This window comes from Miscanthus floridulus, chromosome 12, assembly GCF_019320115.1.
Source record: "Miscanthus floridulus cultivar M001 chromosome 12, ASM1932011v1, whole genome shotgun sequence".
NCBI classification, from domain to species: domain Eukaryota; kingdom Viridiplantae; phylum Streptophyta; class Magnoliopsida; order Poales; family Poaceae; genus Miscanthus; species Miscanthus floridulus.
Genome location: NC_089591.1, coordinates 71,874,172 through 71,893,235, shown reverse-complemented (window position 1 = coordinate 71,893,235; position 19,064 = coordinate 71,874,172). Strand labels below are relative to the sequence as shown.

Genomic DNA, 19,064 nt, shown 5'->3' with positions numbered 1-19,064 from the left:
CTCCAAAGAATCATGCAACTTGCGTAGAGAACTTTGCAAAAATCTTTCAAGTGCATTAATGTGTAGCATGTAAACCTTTTAACAAAAAATTAGAACGAGTGGGACATTTTGCTGAACACATTGCAGGCATTGGTGGAGGCAACGCCAGCTAACAGCATTTCAGCCATTGATGGACGGCACAAAAGCTGTAGCCTGTAGGCTGTGGCCGGAGCTGCGGAGGCGGTGGTGTCCAGCACATCTGTAACGGCGGCAGTGGCGATCCGGGCATCCGACCTTGGGTTGCGCCGCTGTTGCTACTGTAGCCGTCGGCGAATCCATGCGGCCAGCAGTAACAGCACCACGGGCCACGGCAGAAATTTGCTGCCTGGAGACGAAGAGGAGTAGCAAAAGCTCGAGCACCTTCTTGGCATCGCCTCTACCGAGCTCATCTACGGGCTACCTCTGCCAAGCGCACACGCCGCCGCCGTCGCCCGCGCTGCTCCTTGTGCTGCTGCCCGCCGTCGTGCCTCGCGTCGCCGCCTTGCGCTCGCGCCGCCGCCTCGCGAGATCCTGCGTGAGCGCCGTCGCCACCGAGGCCTGCGCGCGCTGCTGCTGACGTCGCCACCTCGCGCTCCTGCTCGCCGCCGCCGCTAGGGTTAGTTTAGGCGAAGGGAGGAGCGAGGGACGAGCAGGATAGAGATGCGCGGCGCAGCAGAAGAAGAGGAGTCCTGAACTGCGTGTTCGACTAAGTTCGAGTTTTTTTTTTTTTTTTTTTTGCAAAAAGACCGTGGCTTGTTCGATCTGGGCCGTCCGTACGTCCGATCGAACGGCCGGGAAAAACACGCGACGTGGCACGCTCGCTGGTCAGCTTTTGGAGGCAGGATTCATATGGTAAGATGTCAAATGTTCAGTGGATGTGACGTGCCTGAGGTAAAACGTTTGGATCCTTGTCACATCCCATGTTTGAAGGTTATTTAGAGTACTAAACATACGATAATTATAAAATAATTGCATAAGTCATCACTAATTTGCGAGACGAAATTATTAAGCCCAATTAATCCATAATTGGCATATGTTAACTGTAGCACCACATTCGTTAATCATAGACTAATTAGACTTAATAGATTTTATCGCGATTTAGTCACGGTTTTTTTGAACAAATTAGTCATGGCTTATGCAATTAGTTTTATAATTAGTCTATATTTAATACTCTTAATTAGCATCGAACATCCAATGTGACAGGGACTCAAAGTCTAGTCACCTGTATCAAACACCCCATTAATCATGTCTTTATTCACTACAGTGAATTTGAGCCCGTGGCCAAGTTTGGGGAAAAAAAAGGTGAGGAAAGAAACAAAAAGCAATACTGTCGGCCACGGATTGAACCGAGCTGAGCTGGAGCATACGTGCATGGAATAGCTATAGCTACGACAAGTACTGATCGTCCACCATGACTATGAATGGATTATGGATGGATCATGGAAGTTTTGTATCGCTGGTGCTGGCGCTTTGCAGACAGTCATGTAAATGCAAACGTGGGCGACGCGAGCATGAATGCATGCGACTATGCGAGTTTACTCATCTGTCATCTGATCGGAAGTCCCAACTGGGAGAAGAGAGGTAGGTGCGGCCATGAAGACGATCCTGGGCTGCAGACCGACGCGTCGTCAGGCAGTCATGCTCGTATCGTGCAGATCATCAGGTGGCACGCATGGGCAATGGCAACCAGACAGTGCACATAAGCTTCCAAAAATGAAAATTTACGCGAACCCCATGCACGGGACATGCTCCATCATGCCTCCACCATCTCAGCTGCATCCTGCATCTATTGCTACTCCTAGCTATCTCCTGTCAGTACAAAGACCACAGATTAGATGCCTTCTAATGACCCTCCGTGTCAGTCAAACACTGGGTTGGGCCTGGCCTGGCCGGGTGGGTAGGCGATGGTTTATCCTATTTGTATCATGTGATTAAACGATTAAGAAAGACACAAACAGAAGGGGCCTGAAATGAGCAGGCATTTGTTTTTTTTTTTCTGAAAAAAGGGAGGAAGTGGGCAGGCACTGGCAACGAGATGGATGTTCTTCTTTTAGCTGTCCTTGGTCGTCGTCCTCGGAGGTCACAATTCACAAAATTAGTAGTCGCCTGAATCCTGCACATTTTATTACTAATAACAAAAGCTTTAATATTAGTAGTTGCCTGAATTCCGCACATTTTACTACTACAGTTGTGAACAAGAAGTCCAGAACTGCCTGAATTCTTCTCCTGAAGATCCACCGCGATGCGAAATTGAATCTGCGGAAAATGAATGGGGAACTGATTGGTACAGTACTTACTAGAGAGGGTTTATAATAATCTTGATCAATCTATAACCATATCCGCCACAGAAGATGACAGGGTTAGATTTCTTGTTGCAGGAAGTGTCCAACGCCGTTCGCTGTACTCTGCTCGCGTCCAAATTAATCCAGGAGGATGAGGGTGCGAGACTGACACATGCACACTTGCATAGGGATCACGCCCGGTATATAAACGCGCAGTCGGCCCACCCACCGGCGACGGCGATCCGAGAACAATCCGTCGTCCGAGTTGGCATCTTTGGCCAAACCAGCATCATTGCCCAATCACAGATCTCCTCTCCCTCTCTTTCTAATCCCTCTCTCTCTCTCTCTCTCTCTCTCTCTCTCCCTCCCATTTCCCACTACCTGCTCCTGCTGCTTGCTTGTGCGGTGGGCGCTGCGGGCGGTGAGGAGCGGAGCGGAGCAGAGAGTTGAAGGGGATGAAGGAGGAGATGGTGGTCGGCCTGTCGGCGCCGGGGCCGGTGGGGAGGTGGGGCGCCGCGCCGCCGCAGGCGATGCTCGAGAGGATGAAGGACTACGGCCAGGAGGGCGCCTTCGCGCTCTGGGACGATCTCTCGCCCGAGGACCGGGAGCTCCTCGTCCGGGACATCGAGGTGAGCAGCAATGCGCGGTGGCTCCGGCTGTGCCGGGCCCAGGCTTTCGCGTTCCGCGGCAAAGATTTGGTTTTTAGTTGGAATTCCGCGTGGAAGGTCTGTTCTTACGTTGGAATTATCAGTGCGTATTGTTCTGATTCCTGTTGTTGCTGTTGTGTAACTCTTCTCCACTCTTCGACGCCACGGCAAAGATTCCTGTTGTTTGTTTTTTATCCAGCTATTAAGGACTAATTTCTGCATAAACCTTTATTAATGGGTATGAATTCTGTGTAACGGCTTGGTTCTGCGTTGGAGTTCATGCATATAGATTCCGTTCTAAGCTGGAACTCTTCAGGAATGTTTTTTGATTTGGTTTCAAGCAGTTAAGTTAATACTTTTGGATAAGATGATTCGTTGTACTAACAGTTTCAGTATGTGTTTCTGGGTAATTCCCAGTTCCACCAATGTCCTTGAACCTTTTTCTTGTTCTATCAGCAGAAGGAAGTCTGCAGCATTTTTCTTCTTTCATCTTACCACTCTGACAGTTGCTAATCTTTGCTGTATTCTTCAGAGTATAGACCTTTCAAGGATCGATCGGATCATCCGGCGGTCCCTTGGATCACAAGGTGAGAGGTGGAAGAATATTCGTTGCTCCAATGTAGAACGCTTTGTCACGTGAATCTTTAACTGCTATCCTCAGTTAGAGTTATGTGGTGTTCATCCCAATCATAGGCATCCCATTGCCTGCTGTCGAGCCCGTGCCGGAATCTAGTGTCTCGAAGGTGGAGGACAGGTCTCCTGAGGACAAAGAAAGATGGTGGAAGAAGGGGCTGAAAGCCATCTCGGAGGGGAAGCTGGCCGTTGTCCTTTTGGCCGGTGGTCAGGTACTCTGAATTCTGAGAAGTCTTCTTCTGTCTAGTATCTGGTATATATATACTTATGCACTGAATTGGGAAATAATATGTATGATATTTATCCTAATGTTGCTTGCAGGGTACTCGACTGGGAAGCTCAGATCCTAAGGGATGTTTCAGTAAGTTGCTTTGACCTGAATCATTGTATGTTAGTACTTAACTTCATATCTCACATGTGCAATGTTATGAGTTTTCTTTTCCTATTTTGGAACCACAGAGATGCATGCTATTGCTGCTGTGAATTATTTCTTGCTTCATATATATCATATTTTTTGGTGAATTATTTCTTCCTATTTTGGAACTACAGAGATGGTGTAATTGGCCTTTTCCTAAAATGTGATGTCCCATTCTGTATGATGGATAACATTTTTTTTTTGGCCTCAGATATTGGACTTCCATCTGGAAAGTCACTTTTCCAACTCCAAGCTGAACGAATTTTGTGTGTTCAAAAGCTGGCTGCTCAATCTAGTGAAAGTAATAGTTTGTAATCCATCATATTTCTAGTTATTTGTCTTTTCTTCGCTTCAGATTATCACACTCAAATTGATAATAACTTGCAGGTCCGAGTAACACTGTGCCAATCCACTGGTATATAATGACAAGCCCCTTTACAGATGCTGCCACTCACAAATTCTTCGAAACCCGTAGATATTTTGGCTTGGACCCTGAGCAAGTAGGTGCTACTAAAAATTATTTGCCATGCTAAATACTCCACCGTATTTCAACAAAATGCACAAGACTCTCAATTCATTAGTAAGATGTTTGTTTCCTGATTAGGCTTAAACCTTTTCTTGGCAGGTGTCATTTTTCCAACAAGGCACACTTCCATGTGTTTCTGCTGATGGTAGATTTATTATGGAGACACCATATAGGGTACAATCTTCTTCAACTTCTAAACTCTGCTTTGACCTTGTATAGTCAGGAGCCATAATTTTTTGTGTTTGCAACTTGATCTACGAGTTTGACTCGTGGAGTCCAATTGTTAAATTCAGATTTCATTTTACAAAGTTTTTTTTATACTGACTATTTTCCAATGCTAAGTTGTGACAGTCTTGTTGTCATTGCTGTGCATAAAACCAGGTAGCAAAGGCTCCTGATGGCAATGGTGGAGTTTATGCTGGTAATCCCCATAAAAAATTCAACTTCAATCGCATCATTTACTAAACAAGCCTGTTAGATGCTTAGTTTGGCTATCATAACATCTCACAGCGCTGAAGTCCAAAAAGTTGTTGGAAGATATGGCTGCACGGGGTGTGAAATATGTAGATTGCTATGGAGTTGACAATGCACTGGTGAGGACATATGTTTTGGGATAAATCCTTGTGTTTTGTTTTCCTTTTCTTTTTCTGACTAGTGCCATGTTTATAGGTTCGAGTTTCTGATCCTACATTCTTAGGGTACTTCATTGACAAAGGTGTATCTTCTGCTGCCAAAGTGGTTAGGAAGGTACAGTCCAGTCTCATGCTTCAAACTGGTGGGCTACCATTGTCATAGCAATGCACCTCATTGATAGTCAATTGAATACTCAACAGGCTTATCCACAAGAGAATGTTGGGGTATTTGTTCAACGAGGTCGTGGTGGACCTCTCTCGGTGGTTGAGTACAGTGAAATGGATGCAGCTATGACTACTGAAATTAATCAATCAACAGGGCGACTTCGTTATTGTTGGAGCAATGTATGATGCTTCTCATTCCCTTTCCTCCTCCCTCCCTCCAAAGTGTAACAGTTGCATATTATCTCTTTTTTCCTTTTGTATAGATCTGCCTGTACGTGTTCACTCTGGACTTTTTGAATCAAGTGGCAAACAGCCTTGAAAAGGACAGTGTGTGAGTATTCTCTAGTTTGTCTTCTTTCAAAATTTTGCAAGTCGGCCCTCAACAATATAGTAGGCAACCACATTAGTTATCTACTCCTAGTTCCAAATGATGGCTTTGTAGCTCTTTCATGAGAGAGTGCCAGACTTAAAGCACATGATGTTTATAGAACTCTACTTTGTGGCCTTTTAGTAATGTGTAAAAGACATGTCATGTGAAGTAGTTTTACCTGGCAAGGATCGTGTCCGAAGGTACATTATATTATATTGTAGCACTAGAACCTGACATTTTATGTCCTGTGACCAGATATCATCTAGCTGAGAAGAAGATTCCTTCCATCCATGGGTTTACAACAGGCCTGAAGCTTGAACAGTTTATATTCGATGCTTTCACTTATTCCCCATCCACGGCACTTTTTGAGGTTGGAATTTTTATCTAACCATAGTTCACATATTGTCTTATTTTTGTTTCTCATCAAGAGCAGGAAAAACTTACCGGTGCATTTCTGTTAAAATTCAGGTCATGCGGGAGGAGGAATTCGCACCAGTAAAGAATGCCAACGGCGCAACATATGACACCCCTGATAGCGCGAAGCTCATGCTGCTCCGCCTACATAGCAGATGGGTAGTCGCCGCTGGTGGCTTCTTGACGCATTCTGTGCCCTTGTATATGACAGGTAATTTGCCATATTGGTGATTAAGCACTCGTAGTGAACATGGAAACAACATTGACTAGTGCCTGTATCGTTTCTCTGATGATGCTTGCTTGCTTCCACTTCATAGGCGTTGAAGTTTCTCCGCTTTCCTCCTACGCCGGAGAGAACCTGGAAGCAATCTGCCGTGGGCGAACATTCCATGCACCGAGTGAGATATCATTTTAGGTAGGTCTGTTCAAGGGAGCAGCAGTTGTGTAACTGTAAAACGAAAGGAAAGGATTGCAGGATGAGCATGTTTACTTCTAGGCGTGAGATGGGTGTGGATGGGCAGGTTGTTGTGTACTTGTATGTTCTATGCGTGTTGTAATGTAGCATCTCGGACACCAAATTCATCTTGAGTTTTCTCCCCATCTCCTTCCAGTGCCATTTTTGGTTCTCCTGTGTTGCTCCTCTGTAGACTGTAGATCGTTTCGAGTCCCTGTGGAATCTGCTGACTGCAGTTGACGCAGTCTTGCACGGAACCTGCAGGGTATAACTCTGGCTGAAAAACCAATGCCGTCCAGGATGTGTAGACAAGCAGCAGCCTGTTAAAAACAGTCCAAGCAGGCCACGGCCTCCAACGAAGATTTCGTATTGCCGGAGAGGATGGCAGATTGGCAGGTACAAATGCTGGCGAACCATAAAACTTCATTCTCCCATGAGAGAACATTGCACATTGCCTATTTCAGCACATGATAGTTTACGAAGCTATACCTTCAGAGATATCGCTAATTCATAACAAGTATTACAGCAAAGACAAGAATATCAGTTCTGAAGTCCAATGGAAATGAAAGGTAAATGATTTTACCCCCTGTTTTTCTCTGAAACAGTAACATAGAAGACCCTACATATGATATGAATGATGCAAGCTCAATCATAGAAAGAAAATCAACAAGAAGGAAGTGATTCAGACCCCTGATGAAGTGACTCCATAGACCTCTAGTTATGGTGCATCTTTAATTCCTCTGTTATTGCAATTAGGAATTAACATTTGCACTTACCAGTGCAAGAAGTATTCAGACCAGCAATAACTCAAAGTAACATGCCCAACAACAGTGATTTACGTGGAAAACCATCCTCAATGCGAGGAGTAAAAAACCACGGTCCATTTTCATATCTTCAATTATTAACAACAACAGGTACCATTTCCATATCTTCAATTGTTAGCAATAGCAGGTACACTTGTACAATGGTGTTTTCTTAAGTTGAACTTTTTGGGTGTCCAAGACGTTTTTTTGTTGTAATAATACTGTCTCCAACGATAAATACCCAAAACACAAGACCCATTTCACGTTTGGGTAGCGCTACAGTTAAAGGATTCAATACCCATTTTTAGTCTTCTCCAACGACAAGATCCAAAAGAGAACCCTTTCTGTAAATGGGTCTCCAGGAGAAAGGATACTCAGATTTGGGTTATACCTCTCTTGGCACATAAAATGAGTCTTCTATATAGGTACTCCGTTGGAGGATATATGTATTGTGTTGGAGACCCATTTTGAGTTTGGGTCTCCTGTTGGAGAAAGCCTAAGTGTGGACCGGCTCTTCTTTAAAGAGGGCTGAAACCGGAACCTTCATTCCATTATCTAAAAAAAGCAATCTAGCATGATTACCAATCTGATTCTTGCCCAATGTTAGTAAAGACCTACCAGTTCTTCGCTATTTCAGATCACATTTACACTGTCATCATCACTCAAATTAGGCTCACGCTCACGACAAAGCTGCACGGATGATATCAGACATTTTGCAGAACTCATATGCAACCTTCTTTGATCCCCAACTGTTATAAAGAGCCAGTGGAAGATTTGTATATACCCATGCAGACAGAACAATACCTGCATATGCCAGAACTTATGGCGAATATGACTGCGCAGATAGAAGCAATTGAAAAATAAAAGGTAATTACATTTCTCAAAATTGACGAATTGTTTATATACTGAAGTAAAAGAAACAAAAAAAATCAGTTTTTTTTCAAAAAAAATAATAATGACGGAATTAGTTATAGCTGCCAACTGGTTTGAGAAAAAATTGAACAGCACGTTTGCGGTGTGCACTGTTATGCAAAACACAGATTGGCTAGATCCACAACGAAATTGCGAAACCTCTCATCATTTAAAAAGGCACATCAATTTCAAAATTGTTTAGCTGGTGACCAGACTCCAAAGTCCAGAGCACCCCGAATTAGCCAAAGTAGAAAATACAGACTCCAAAGTCCAGAGCACCCCGAATTAGCCAAAAGTAGAAAATACAGGAGCACTGATTCAAACCAGAGTAGGGAAGTAATTTATCTCGATTCAACTTACCATGGGAAGATACCGTGCAAGCGTCCTGTACTCGTCATCCTATGTACAGGGACAGTTGAATTTACGAATCCATGATGTAATAATGGGTTTGCCTTACCTCGAGAAGTAGAAAGACCTTAGAAATTCCTTGATAGTTGGCATAAATTCGTAAGCCAAGTCGGCTGATACGCTTTATAAAGGTTCTAGTTCTATATATTCCCTTTCTAGTCTTTCTCCGTGTGGTGTCCCAGCAGAATGCTCTAAACGTTAATCCTTGTTCGTGTTAACTGCTAGACAGTTCGTCCCTTCAACTCCAAAAGAGAGAAATCTTTCAAATACAGAGTTTTCTGCCAAATTTCACAGGCTTGAGACCAATTTCCATAAGTATGACGTGCACAAATGATCTCGCTAACTGACAAGGTAACCAACCAGCCCTCGCTGCACTGCAATGCACTGTACGGGCACGTATGAATGTATGATCACACGTCATGCTAAGTAAATATGACAAACGAAAATATGCCACGCAGAATTGCAAAACCTTCACGGCCTCAGCTCTATTTCACTAGTTGAGACTGCCACTGCTTGCCAGGCTCCAATGAATGCAGTAGAAAATGCGCACAAACAGAAACATCGCCAGATAACTAAGGTTAACGCAGGGCAAAGCATGGGAACACAGCCCAGCCACAGCAGCAGAGAGAAAACAATACAGATCTTAGCAAAACTTTGCACGACAAGGTACAATAAATAGTAACATGTTCAGATGAAGGGACTTCATTGAGATGGGAACAATCTCAAAACCATAACCGAAAAGCACCAGCCTAGCAGTGACTTTTTTGAACAAAAAAGACATCATCCTATAGACTACTCATGGAACATAGTCTAAACTCAGGCTGCGGTGAAAGCCTTCTTGCCAGCGGCAGCAGATCCAGCTGGAATAACTTTAACGACATTGAACCTCACAGTTTTTGACAGGGGCCTGTTCACAGTACAAAAACATATGCTTCAGCAAAGGATCATGTTCGTCTGCATATGATTTTCATTGTGTTCAATATGGTGGTAGTTTTGTTTCATTGTTGAATGTAGAAGGATCTGCAGCCCATTTTATTGATCTTGACAAACCAGGTAAGCTAGACTCAAAAGAGAACAAGTGATCAGACACAAGTATTACCTGCACTGGCCAATGATGACATAGTCACCTTCCTTCACACGGAAGCATGGGGAGATGTGAGCTGGAATGTTGGAGTGCCTCTTCTCATACCTGAAGGCACATGAGTAGCTCATGTTAGAAACAAGGTTCATTTGGAAGACAAAACATGAGTCTAGGTTCCACAAACAGTCCAATTACCTCTGGTATTTCTTAACAAAGTGGAGGTAGTTCCTGCGAACAATGATGGTTCTGTTCATCTTAGCACTGTGGCATGTTCCAGCAATAATTCTGCCTCTGATAGAAACGGTTCCAGTGAATGGGCATTTCTTGTCAATGTAGGTCCCTGTAGGCAAACAAATATTAAAGATCTGTTACGCATGCAAGAACAATCACTAAGAATTGCATTGTTTTCATGTGCCATAGACCCATAGTACTTGGGATCAAAACCTCATTGTTTTCAAAATAGGAAATGAAATTCGGAGCCAGACTACCAATTCAATTAAGGACAAAAAATACAATAAGCAGGAACAAAAAATAATTCAGAACAGAAAAGTAGTATAAACAGTACATGTTGTCCCTCACCATCTAAAACAAGGTACATAATATCACTAGGAATCATGACCTAATCACCTATTAGCGTTTTAAATCAAGGGATTGAAAGTTAGAGTTACACTACCAATTTATGTTTTAGAACTCTTAGTTCTTTCAGTATAAATAGACAACCATTTGTCCTTAATTATCTCAAATAACAATGCCCGCCTTCAAACACTAGGACTTCGAAGACAGCTTCCAGCACGAAGGAAACCATTATACCTTCAATTGCTTCCCTGGGAGTCTTGAAGCCAAGGCCAATGCTCTTCCAGAACCGGTTGCCTCCCTTGCCAGGCTTCTTACCCTTGCCAGATTTCTTTGAGCTATAAAATTAAGAAGAAATCTACGGTCACGAAATGTATATTGCTCACAGAGAATAGAAAGCATGGAAGAGGAAAGAAGCTCTCACCTGAGGAAAACCTTAGGCTGCTTGAGGAAAGCCTTCTCAGTCTGGAAAATGGATAGATAGAAAACATCATAACTACTTTGCAACTAGCTGGAAACTACTGGACTTGCTTATACACATGAACAAGTAAAAACTTGGCAGACAAATGCAGTAAGTACTGTGCTCTGAAATAATCAGAGAGTGACAATACTACTATAAATGCATCACATCAAAATAACACATTAAACCTAGAAATTAGAACCGACACAGTATCATCAAGAAGGGACATTTTTTAGTCCTAAAAGGATAAAACCGCATACAATGGAACTGCAGCGATAAAGTTTACACCACAATGTGTATCGAATTCGTTGTTGGTCACAAATTATTAGAACTGACACTGTATCATCAATAAGGGACATTTTGAGTCCTAAAAGGCTAAAACCGCATACAATGGAACTGCAGTGATGAAGTTTACACCACAATGTGTATCGAATTCGTTGTTGGTCATAAATTACAATTCCAAGTACCACAATAATCACGTCCTCTAATTACCAACTAGCAGAGTCGCAATCTTACAAAATGATAAGTGAGATTGACAAGTGTCAGTAAACAGCCCTACCACATCTAGCCCAACTGAAACCTTGAAACCCCCGTCAAGTTCTTGTGTCCTTAACTATAAATCCTGGCCAAACGCTTGATAAAGGATGCATCACTAGATTCTACCATGATCAGATTCTACCAAACCCACACACGCTGACAAATACGCAGCAATAAGCGGTCGATAAGATCGAAAACATAGATCCCAACAAACCAAAACACACTAGCAGGCGCAGGCATCACCACACCGGACCAAACCAGATCAGGGACAATCAAACCTATCTACGCGAATGCGCATCGCATATCAAACTGCCCCGACCTAGTGACGGCGAGCGGCAAAGCAGAGGTTGTACACGGGAAGTAGCCCAGAAAGAGCATTACCTGTTCCGCCATGGCTGCGCGGTGGGCGTCGAGCGGCGAGGCGGCGGCGGCGGCGGCGCTCGGGGGCTGCGGAGCTGAGACTCGGAAGGAAGTGGCAGCGCGGCGGAAACCCTAGGGAGCAACTTATAGCGGAGCGAGAGGGGTTGGCTCGAAATTTGCAGAAGAGCCCCTGCACTATCGTGCTCCGTGCCCTCATACCTGACAAAGCTTAAATTTTGCAGAAACACCCCAATAGACTATAGAGCAAGTGTGAAGGCTGGCCCAAACGGCCTATTGTTCCCACGGCCCATATTCCCGTGGGCCTGGCCCGCTAAATTTCAGTTACTACAGCGTCCGTTCGCAGTGACGCCATGAATGGTGCCAGTGCAGACCCGGAGCTTTCGCCAGACTGTCCGATCTCACTGGCCGCTTAATCTCATCCGTCCGCTGGTAAGCCAAAGGCCACAAGAGATCTCCCTCCGTTCCCCTCCTGTCCGTCGCCTGCATATCTCCGGCTCGCCGTCGGCGTCGCCTCCTCTCCTCCTCCTCCGCCCGCTAGAGGCGCCCGAGCGACCTCACCGGTGGGTTTGCTGAAGTGACGTCGTCCGGGGTGGAACTGGTTGTGGCTTCCATTTCTGGTTTGGAGCAGCCTTGGCCTCCGCGCCGGCAGTCACGGAGGTAAGTCCAGCGGAGTGAAGATCCACCTGGAATTCAATTGGTTTCTCGGGTTGGAGACCTATGAATTCGATTCAGCCGGTTCTTTTCCACCGATTCGTTTCGTGTTGGAGATTTGTGGATAAGTCGTGTGGTGATCGATGTTTCGTTGCAGTCGTGCAGTTGAGTTGAGATGGCGAACATTCCCCCCTCCTTCGCCGGAGTCTCGCCGCCGTCCCCCTCTCCGATGGCTGGCAGCAGCAGCGGCTCCGCCGTGGGCCAGGCTGCCAAGGATAAGAAGATGGCGTCAGCGGAGCAGCTGGTCCTGGAACTCTGCGACCCTGAACTGCGCGAGAACGCACTGCTTGAGCTCTCCAAGGTTGCCTCCACAGCTGTTGTAGCTCCCACTCGTGGGGGATGATTTTCGCATAGTGATCTCTACCTCAGCAGTTGTATTTGTGTGTGAATTATCTCTTGTTGATTGTTGATGGAATTTTGTGCAATTCGATTTGTGTGATTTGTGCTTGTGAATTATGGTCGCGTAGGGTTGTGTCATGCTCAGCTGCAGGTCTTCTACTTGGCAAAACCTTTTCGGACACTGCCAAATATCACTTGAAATCCGACATGCTTACGCTGTCTGAATCGGCAAAAGGTTTTTAGAACATGGGTGTTCAGGGAACTGTCATGACTAGTGTTACTCCATCACGGGTGCGGGTGGAGTCATACTCAGGTGCAGGTGTCCGACTTGGCAAAACACTTTTGGACATTGCCAAATTCACCCATAATCGAAAATGGGTATGGCTGTCCAAATCGGACAATGTTTTCAGGAAATAGGTGTCCGAGTAACTGCCACCCTTAGCGTTACTCCGTTGCAAGTGTAGGGTAGAGCCATACTCATATCCAGATGTCCGACTTGGCAAAACATTTGACATTGCCAAATACCCGTCTGTATCTGACACGGATAAGATTTTCAGGACATGGATGTCCAAGTAACTGCTGCTATTAGTGTTACTCCGTTATGGGTGTCGGTGGAATGAAACTCAGGTGCCAGTTTATGAATTGGCAAAAACACTATTGGACTTGCCAGATTCCATTTGTTATCCAACACGTGTACAGCTACCCAACTCGGGGAAGCTTTTAGAACATTATGTGGCCCTTGTGACATTATCCAGTTTTGTCGGCCTAGTTACGTTTGTGCTGTTTTGTAGCCCTAGATACGTTATGCTGTTTTGTCGCCCTAGATACGTTATGCTGTTTTGTTACCCTAGTTACATTACATTATGCTATTTTGTCGTATTGGATTATCCTAGTTTATTAGTGATTTGGTGTAAGGATTATTCCATGCGTTGATTATTTTCTGATTGCTTTTCTTGATTGAAAGGCCTCAATTTTAGCTGTATGTCTTGAATTTATCATGGTCTCAGCTTGTACGCAGTATCTTGGGCAGCAGTCATTTGAGATTTCCATTATGGGGCACAATTATTTATTTTTTGAATGAGCTTGCTTTCATTAGCTTATCCGTACTTCCGTAAACCTTATGTTGCTATTGCAAAATTAGTAGTTTAGTTGTTAGACTTTGAATGGATGCCCAGATAAGTGGCTTCAAATTTGGAGTACCATTTTGTTCTTAAAACTGAAATTAAATGATTGTATATTTGTACGTTCAGTCGTTAACATGAAATAGCATTTTGCAAGGCAGAACTACTTGATATTTAAATGTATCCATTTTTCAGAAAAGGGAGATTTTTCAAGATCTTGCCCCGCTGCTTTGGCACTCGTTTGGCACAATTGCTGCACTACTTCAGGTATGCATAGTTCCTGGCCCTTCAATAGATATGATTTTAATACTTGTAATGACAAAGGACTAGTAGCTAGGTTTGAGGATACTTTACACTTTTTGTTGCGTCCCTGCGATGAATCTGTTATTGTGCTAAGTCATTTTTTGTCTTAATAGAAATCAGCATGGCATTGGCAGCCATAAGTAGTGCAACTTATTTCTGGTTTAACCCAGTCTTTCTAACTTGTTATGCTTGGTGACCTGGAAACATATGCAGGAGATTATATCTATTTACCCGTCACTCTCACCCCCCACACTGTCACCTGGAGCATCAAACCGAGTTTGCAATGCTCTTGCACTTCTGCAGGTGCGCTTTTTCAACTAACAGGATCATAGTAGCTCAATGTTTTGGCTTCTGGTTGCTGCTACTGTAAGGGTACACGTTTAGGTTTATGGCATACCTTTGTGTTTAACTTTTTTTTATCGATTTCATTAACTATTGCAGTGTGTTGCATCGCACCCAGAGACCAGGATCCTTTTCTTAAATGGTAACAAGCCATGCCCTTGCATAATATTGTTTAAATGCACGGAAATGGTGTATTATTAAACCTACCTCCTGCCTCCCTTCCTCATTGTCTCAATTATGTATATGATAACTATTATTGACAAAATTTAAATTCTTTTCAGCTCATATTCCACTGTACCTGTACCCATTCCTCAACACTACCAGCAAAACGAGACCTTTTGAGTACCTAAGGCTTACTAGCTTGGGGGTCATTGGTGCTCTTGTCAAGGTAATTTTTCATTATTTGAGTACCTAGGTGCATGCTATGTGATAAACATATATGCTAATTTTTTAATACAATTATCAGCGAAGATTCATGCAGTTCTCTTGTGCTGCTATGTAGTTAGCACAATACAATGCACTTACCACTTAGTGTATTTGCCTTCAGTTTAATTAAATAATGAAATTGATCATGGAGAATCTGAACATAGCATGATAGCTACATCGTTACCTGAGAGAAATCACAAGACAAAATAGCAGCTTTGTTATTTGTTGCATTGAGATGTTCTTTTATTGTCAATTTATCATGCAGCAGTAACAACATATATGCTACCTTTTGGGCCGTTCCCTTCATTTTGTTCAAAAATACATAATGATATAATCAGTACTTACTTGCTTAGGAGTGTGGGTGTGTGTTGTAAGGGCTCTTGCCCCTTTTTCTTCTTAATACAAAGATACACAACTCTTCTGCGTGTTCGAGAAAAAAAGTACTTGCTCTAAAAATACCATTTCTGTAAATGAAAATTTTCTCTTTTTATTTTGGTAATAATGCAGGTTGACGATACTGAAGTCATCAGTTTTTTGCTGCAAACTGAAATAATTCCTCTGTGCTTGCGAACCATGGAGATGGGTAGTGAGCTATCCAAAACTGTATGTAGCTAGCCATCTATTCTCATTCAAATATCAGTGTTCATCTCTTCTGCTTAATACTGGCAAAGGTGTAATAGGTTTTTTAGTATGTATTTTGTCATCTGAAGTTTATCTGGTGCACTACTACTTTGCTACCATCAGTTATCTCTAGAATATTCTTGGCCTGTACCAGCCTTCTCTCTGATAAGCCTAACTTTGTACAATTAATAAGCCTAAAAGGTGACTCATACAAGGAGCCTAAAAAACTGTTTGGCCATTCGGTTGACCCATGGTCGTTTTAAGGCTGCAATATGTCTCATACTCTCATGGACCACACAAGCTCTTCTTGTTCACCTACATTTGTAGCCCTCAGTCACTAACTTAGCTAAATATGCATATGTGAGTGGCTAGCAACAGGTCCTTGGTGTCTTGGGTTATTTATTCTCTTTTATTGTGTTTGAATGTTTTCCTGTACATTTGCATAACATCTTAGTTCTAGATCAATATCTAAATTAAGATCAGATGTGAATTGTTAAATTTTTATAGTGTCATGTATTGAAACATAGATCACATCAAGTTTCACTTTCATGTCCATGTGTATCATTGGGGGCTCTTGATGTATTTCGTCAAGAACCAACAACCTTCAACCACACATGCTTGCTTGGGACTGAAAAGGTTTGTTGTTTATGCAGGTGGCAACTTTCATTGTCCAAAAGATTCTTCTAGATGATGTTGGGCTGCGCTACATTTGTGCCACTGCTGAGCGTTTCTTTGCTGTAGGCAGTGTTTTAGCAAACATGGTTGTTTCACTTGCTGATCAGCCCTCCACAAGGCTGCTGAAGCACATCATTCGTTGTTACCTCAGGCTGTCAGATAACCCTAGGTCTGTGCTATCATTCGTATTCTGCGAAGTTATTTTTACTCATGTGCCCCAACAATATATGCAATCTGTTTAACTTTCCCTTTCTATGCAGGGCCTGTGCTGCATTGCAGAGCTGCCTTCCAGACATGCTCAAAGATGGGACATTCAATAACTGTCTTAGGGTGAGCCACACTCTTACATCAGCTATCACCAATTCATTATTGCACTCTTCCCTAACAAATGCCTGTAAAATTAAATGTTTTGAATAAATACTAAATATACCAACTTACTGCAACAGGATGATCCAGCGACAAGGCGCTGGCTCCAACAGCTCCTGCACAATGTGACAGGTGGAGGCATGGGAGGAGCTCCTCAACCTGGCATGGATCCCATGAGCATGGGAATATGATATGCAGTCTAGTCGTTGCAATTCACTGCAATAACACATCAACTCAGTGAATTGCAACTAGAGAAGATCTGGCCACTGTCCAGATGAAACTTAGTATGGTGTAGTCTGACTTTCTGCCGGGGTAAAAATAGGAATGTTGTGTGGTATTGTCATAAGCAGTTAAGCTGATGTGCGCCTATCATGTAATGCTGTAGAAACAAGCTCAGCAGGCTGCTGCTTTTGTGTTCTTGCACCGGAGCTCTTGTGCGTTGACCCTTCAGAACCTGAGAACAAAGGAGGAAGAACCCGTCCCGTGAAGCTTTCTCGCTGTGCCGATCGGTCGTCATCTTCAATTGCTTTTGGATGATGTCGTAAGAAAGCATACCGAAAAGAAGAGTACGGCGTGTGCTATATTTCTCAGCGAGCATAGTGTTTACTACCAGTTTATGGGTTGCTTTTGTCTTTCTAATGGCGTCGTGTATCAAAGTTGACGGTCCTTAATCTGTTCAGACGACAATTAATTAATCGAGTAATTAATTTTTGTTTCCCAGGGCCAGGGTACCGAGCAATTAATTACTCGCTCCAGTAATATATTCGTATCCCATTGAAGGGGCATGTTTGGGATGCATGAAGTGAAATAGTCAGGAACTGAATATGTTCAGTAAAATCCTTCGATGTCATTACCCATTTCTTCTGGATTTCAAGATTTCAGCTTGAAACATAAAAAGTTGAGGTTAAATCTTAAACTCGAGAATTGTATTTTGATTATGGTCTCTGGTAGTGCTTCTAAAAAAACAACGGCTCATAGAAGCCTTACCAAACGGGATACAAAAAACGGTTTTTTCTCTCTCAAGCCACCAAGGAGCTAGAGCCCTCTTTGGAACTAGAAGCCGGAGTCAAAAAGAAAAAAATAGCTTCTATCGGCCCCTCTTAAAAATACTCTCTTAAGCCATTTTATCAAATGTTTTTTATAAAGTGCTTCAGTTTCACTAAGAAAACTACTCCATTAGAAGAGCTCGCTTTAAAAGGACCGGAAGCCCTGCAAAACCGATCCTACAAACAAAAGAAGATGTGATCTCTTATAACCTGAATATAAACGGAAGTCGCACATGGTGTCCTCATGAGTAGGCTATCTTCTAAGTTTATCTCATCTTCCATGAACTTAAATAACACAATTCTAGTTGAATCTCGACCGATACTCAATTATCTATCATCTTCCCACTCATATATTAGAGGAACTAGACAAAGTCATTTAGAAAAACTATTCGATGAACTCATCGTTCCTTAAACTGAACACCCACACAGAAAATGAGATGACGATGTTTAGGTAAGAACGCGGAGGCACGAGCCAATAAGATTTTCACCATACACGAGGCTAAGATTTGGTTCACGTGCAGTAAAAGAGTCGTTCCATGGTTTAGGTCTCCAACAATAAAAGACTCAAACACGAGACTCATTCCATGGGTTGGGTCATGCACAGTAAAAGAGTCGTATATCCAAAACTTGGCTTCTCCAATAGCTAACCCAAAAGGAGAGCTCCCACCCTGCCGATCAGATCCCGCCTCCCTCCCCGCCGAGCCGCCGAGCACCGAGGTCGCCGGCGACTCCGTCCGCGAGCCCGCCTGGCCGAGCGCCCCCCTCCGCGGGCCCGCCTGGCCGCGTCGGCCCCGCCCCGCCGGCGCTGCGGTCCCACCTCGCCTTCGTCATCCGCAGGCCGTCGGACCTCCTCCGCTCTCTCTTGCTGCCGCCGGACCTCCTCGACTCGCTCCTCCTCTCCTCCCTCCGCTTCGACCTCCCGAGCTGGAGCCGTAGACGACCTCGTCCAGCGAGTAGCGCTCATCGGGGTCGCCGCCGGGCGCCGGCGGGAAGGGCTCGTACCACGCCGAGAAGCCCTGCGCCGGGCCCCTGCGCCGGTCGCTCCACCGGAGATTTGCGTCGTGGAGAGAGGCGACGCTTATTTGCGTTCTGGTTCGCCTGGTACGCAAAATGGGTGCTCTGTTTGTGTCTTCTGTTGGAGCGTGTTTCTTTCAGCTAAAACATTGTGGAGGACGCAGTTTGCGTTTGCGTCGTGTCTTGCCAACTCTGTTGGAGACAGTCTTAGGGCTTTACCATTGCTACAGACTAACTAGTTTATTGGCTTCAGCCAAAAGGAGTAGAATAGAGCTCATAAAACTCCCCATGCAGGCAACTCGGTCTATGCTTATAAGTACTCAGGTTTATCTCTTGGGATCAACTTCTCCTTGCTACGTGCACTACAAACAGTGCTTCCCCTCTTCGGT

At 44.0% G+C, this 19,064-nt stretch overlaps 3 protein-coding genes across 4 annotated transcripts; 2 read left to right on the top strand and 1 right to left on the bottom strand.

The window, feature by feature from the left end:
* The first annotated feature begins 2,522 nt into the window (after nt 1–2,522).
* LOC136496335 (UDP-N-acetylglucosamine diphosphorylase 1-like) lies at nt 2,523–6,718 on the top strand. Its single transcript, XM_066491988.1, has 15 exons — nt 2,523–2,929; nt 3,480–3,534; nt 3,641–3,792; nt 3,902–3,941; nt 4,207–4,296; nt 4,383–4,495; nt 4,621–4,695; nt 4,903–4,942; nt 5,032–5,114; nt 5,191–5,268; nt 5,355–5,498; nt 5,582–5,649; nt 5,944–6,058; nt 6,157–6,313; nt 6,420–6,718. Exons 1-15 carry the CDS (start codon nt 2,756–2,758, stop codon nt 6,515–6,517), a joined length of 1,482 nt encoding a protein of 493 aa, XP_066348085.1. The 5' UTR covers nt 2,523–2,755; the 3' UTR covers nt 6,518–6,718.
* Nucleotides 6,719–9,302: 2,584 nt separating this feature from the next.
* Nucleotides 9,303–11,828, bottom strand: LOC136497441 (small ribosomal subunit protein uS17-like). The gene is made up of 6 exons (XM_066493237.1): nt 11,712–11,828; nt 10,758–10,798; nt 10,571–10,671; nt 9,956–10,100; nt 9,779–9,868; nt 9,303–9,586 (listed from the first exon to the last, which is right to left on the bottom strand). The coding sequence occupies exons 1-6, from the start codon at nt 11,721–11,723 to the stop codon at nt 9,496–9,498; spliced, it is 480 nt and encodes a 159-aa protein (XP_066349334.1). The 5' UTR covers nt 11,724–11,828; the 3' UTR covers nt 9,303–9,495.
* A 242-nt stretch (nt 11,829–12,070) lies between these two features.
* On the top strand, nt 12,071–17,322 carry LOC136497438 (uncharacterized). Of its 2 annotated transcripts, none has more exons than XM_066493234.1 (10): nt 12,071–12,368; nt 12,528–12,723; nt 14,078–14,149; nt 14,399–14,488; nt 14,627–14,669; nt 14,809–14,915; nt 15,461–15,556; nt 16,228–16,418; nt 16,510–16,579; nt 16,696–17,322. In XM_066493234.1, exons 2-10 carry the CDS (start codon nt 12,538–12,540, stop codon nt 16,804–16,806), a joined length of 966 nt encoding a protein of 321 aa, XP_066349331.1. In that variant the 5' UTR covers nt 12,071–12,368; nt 12,528–12,537; the 3' UTR covers nt 16,807–17,322. The 2 variants fall into 2 exon arrangements, with proteins under 2 accessions (XP_066349331.1, XP_066349330.1); XM_066493233.1 differs by having other exon boundaries at nt 12,074–12,368; nt 12,520–12,723.
* Nucleotides 17,323–19,064: the final 1,742 nt, after the last annotated feature.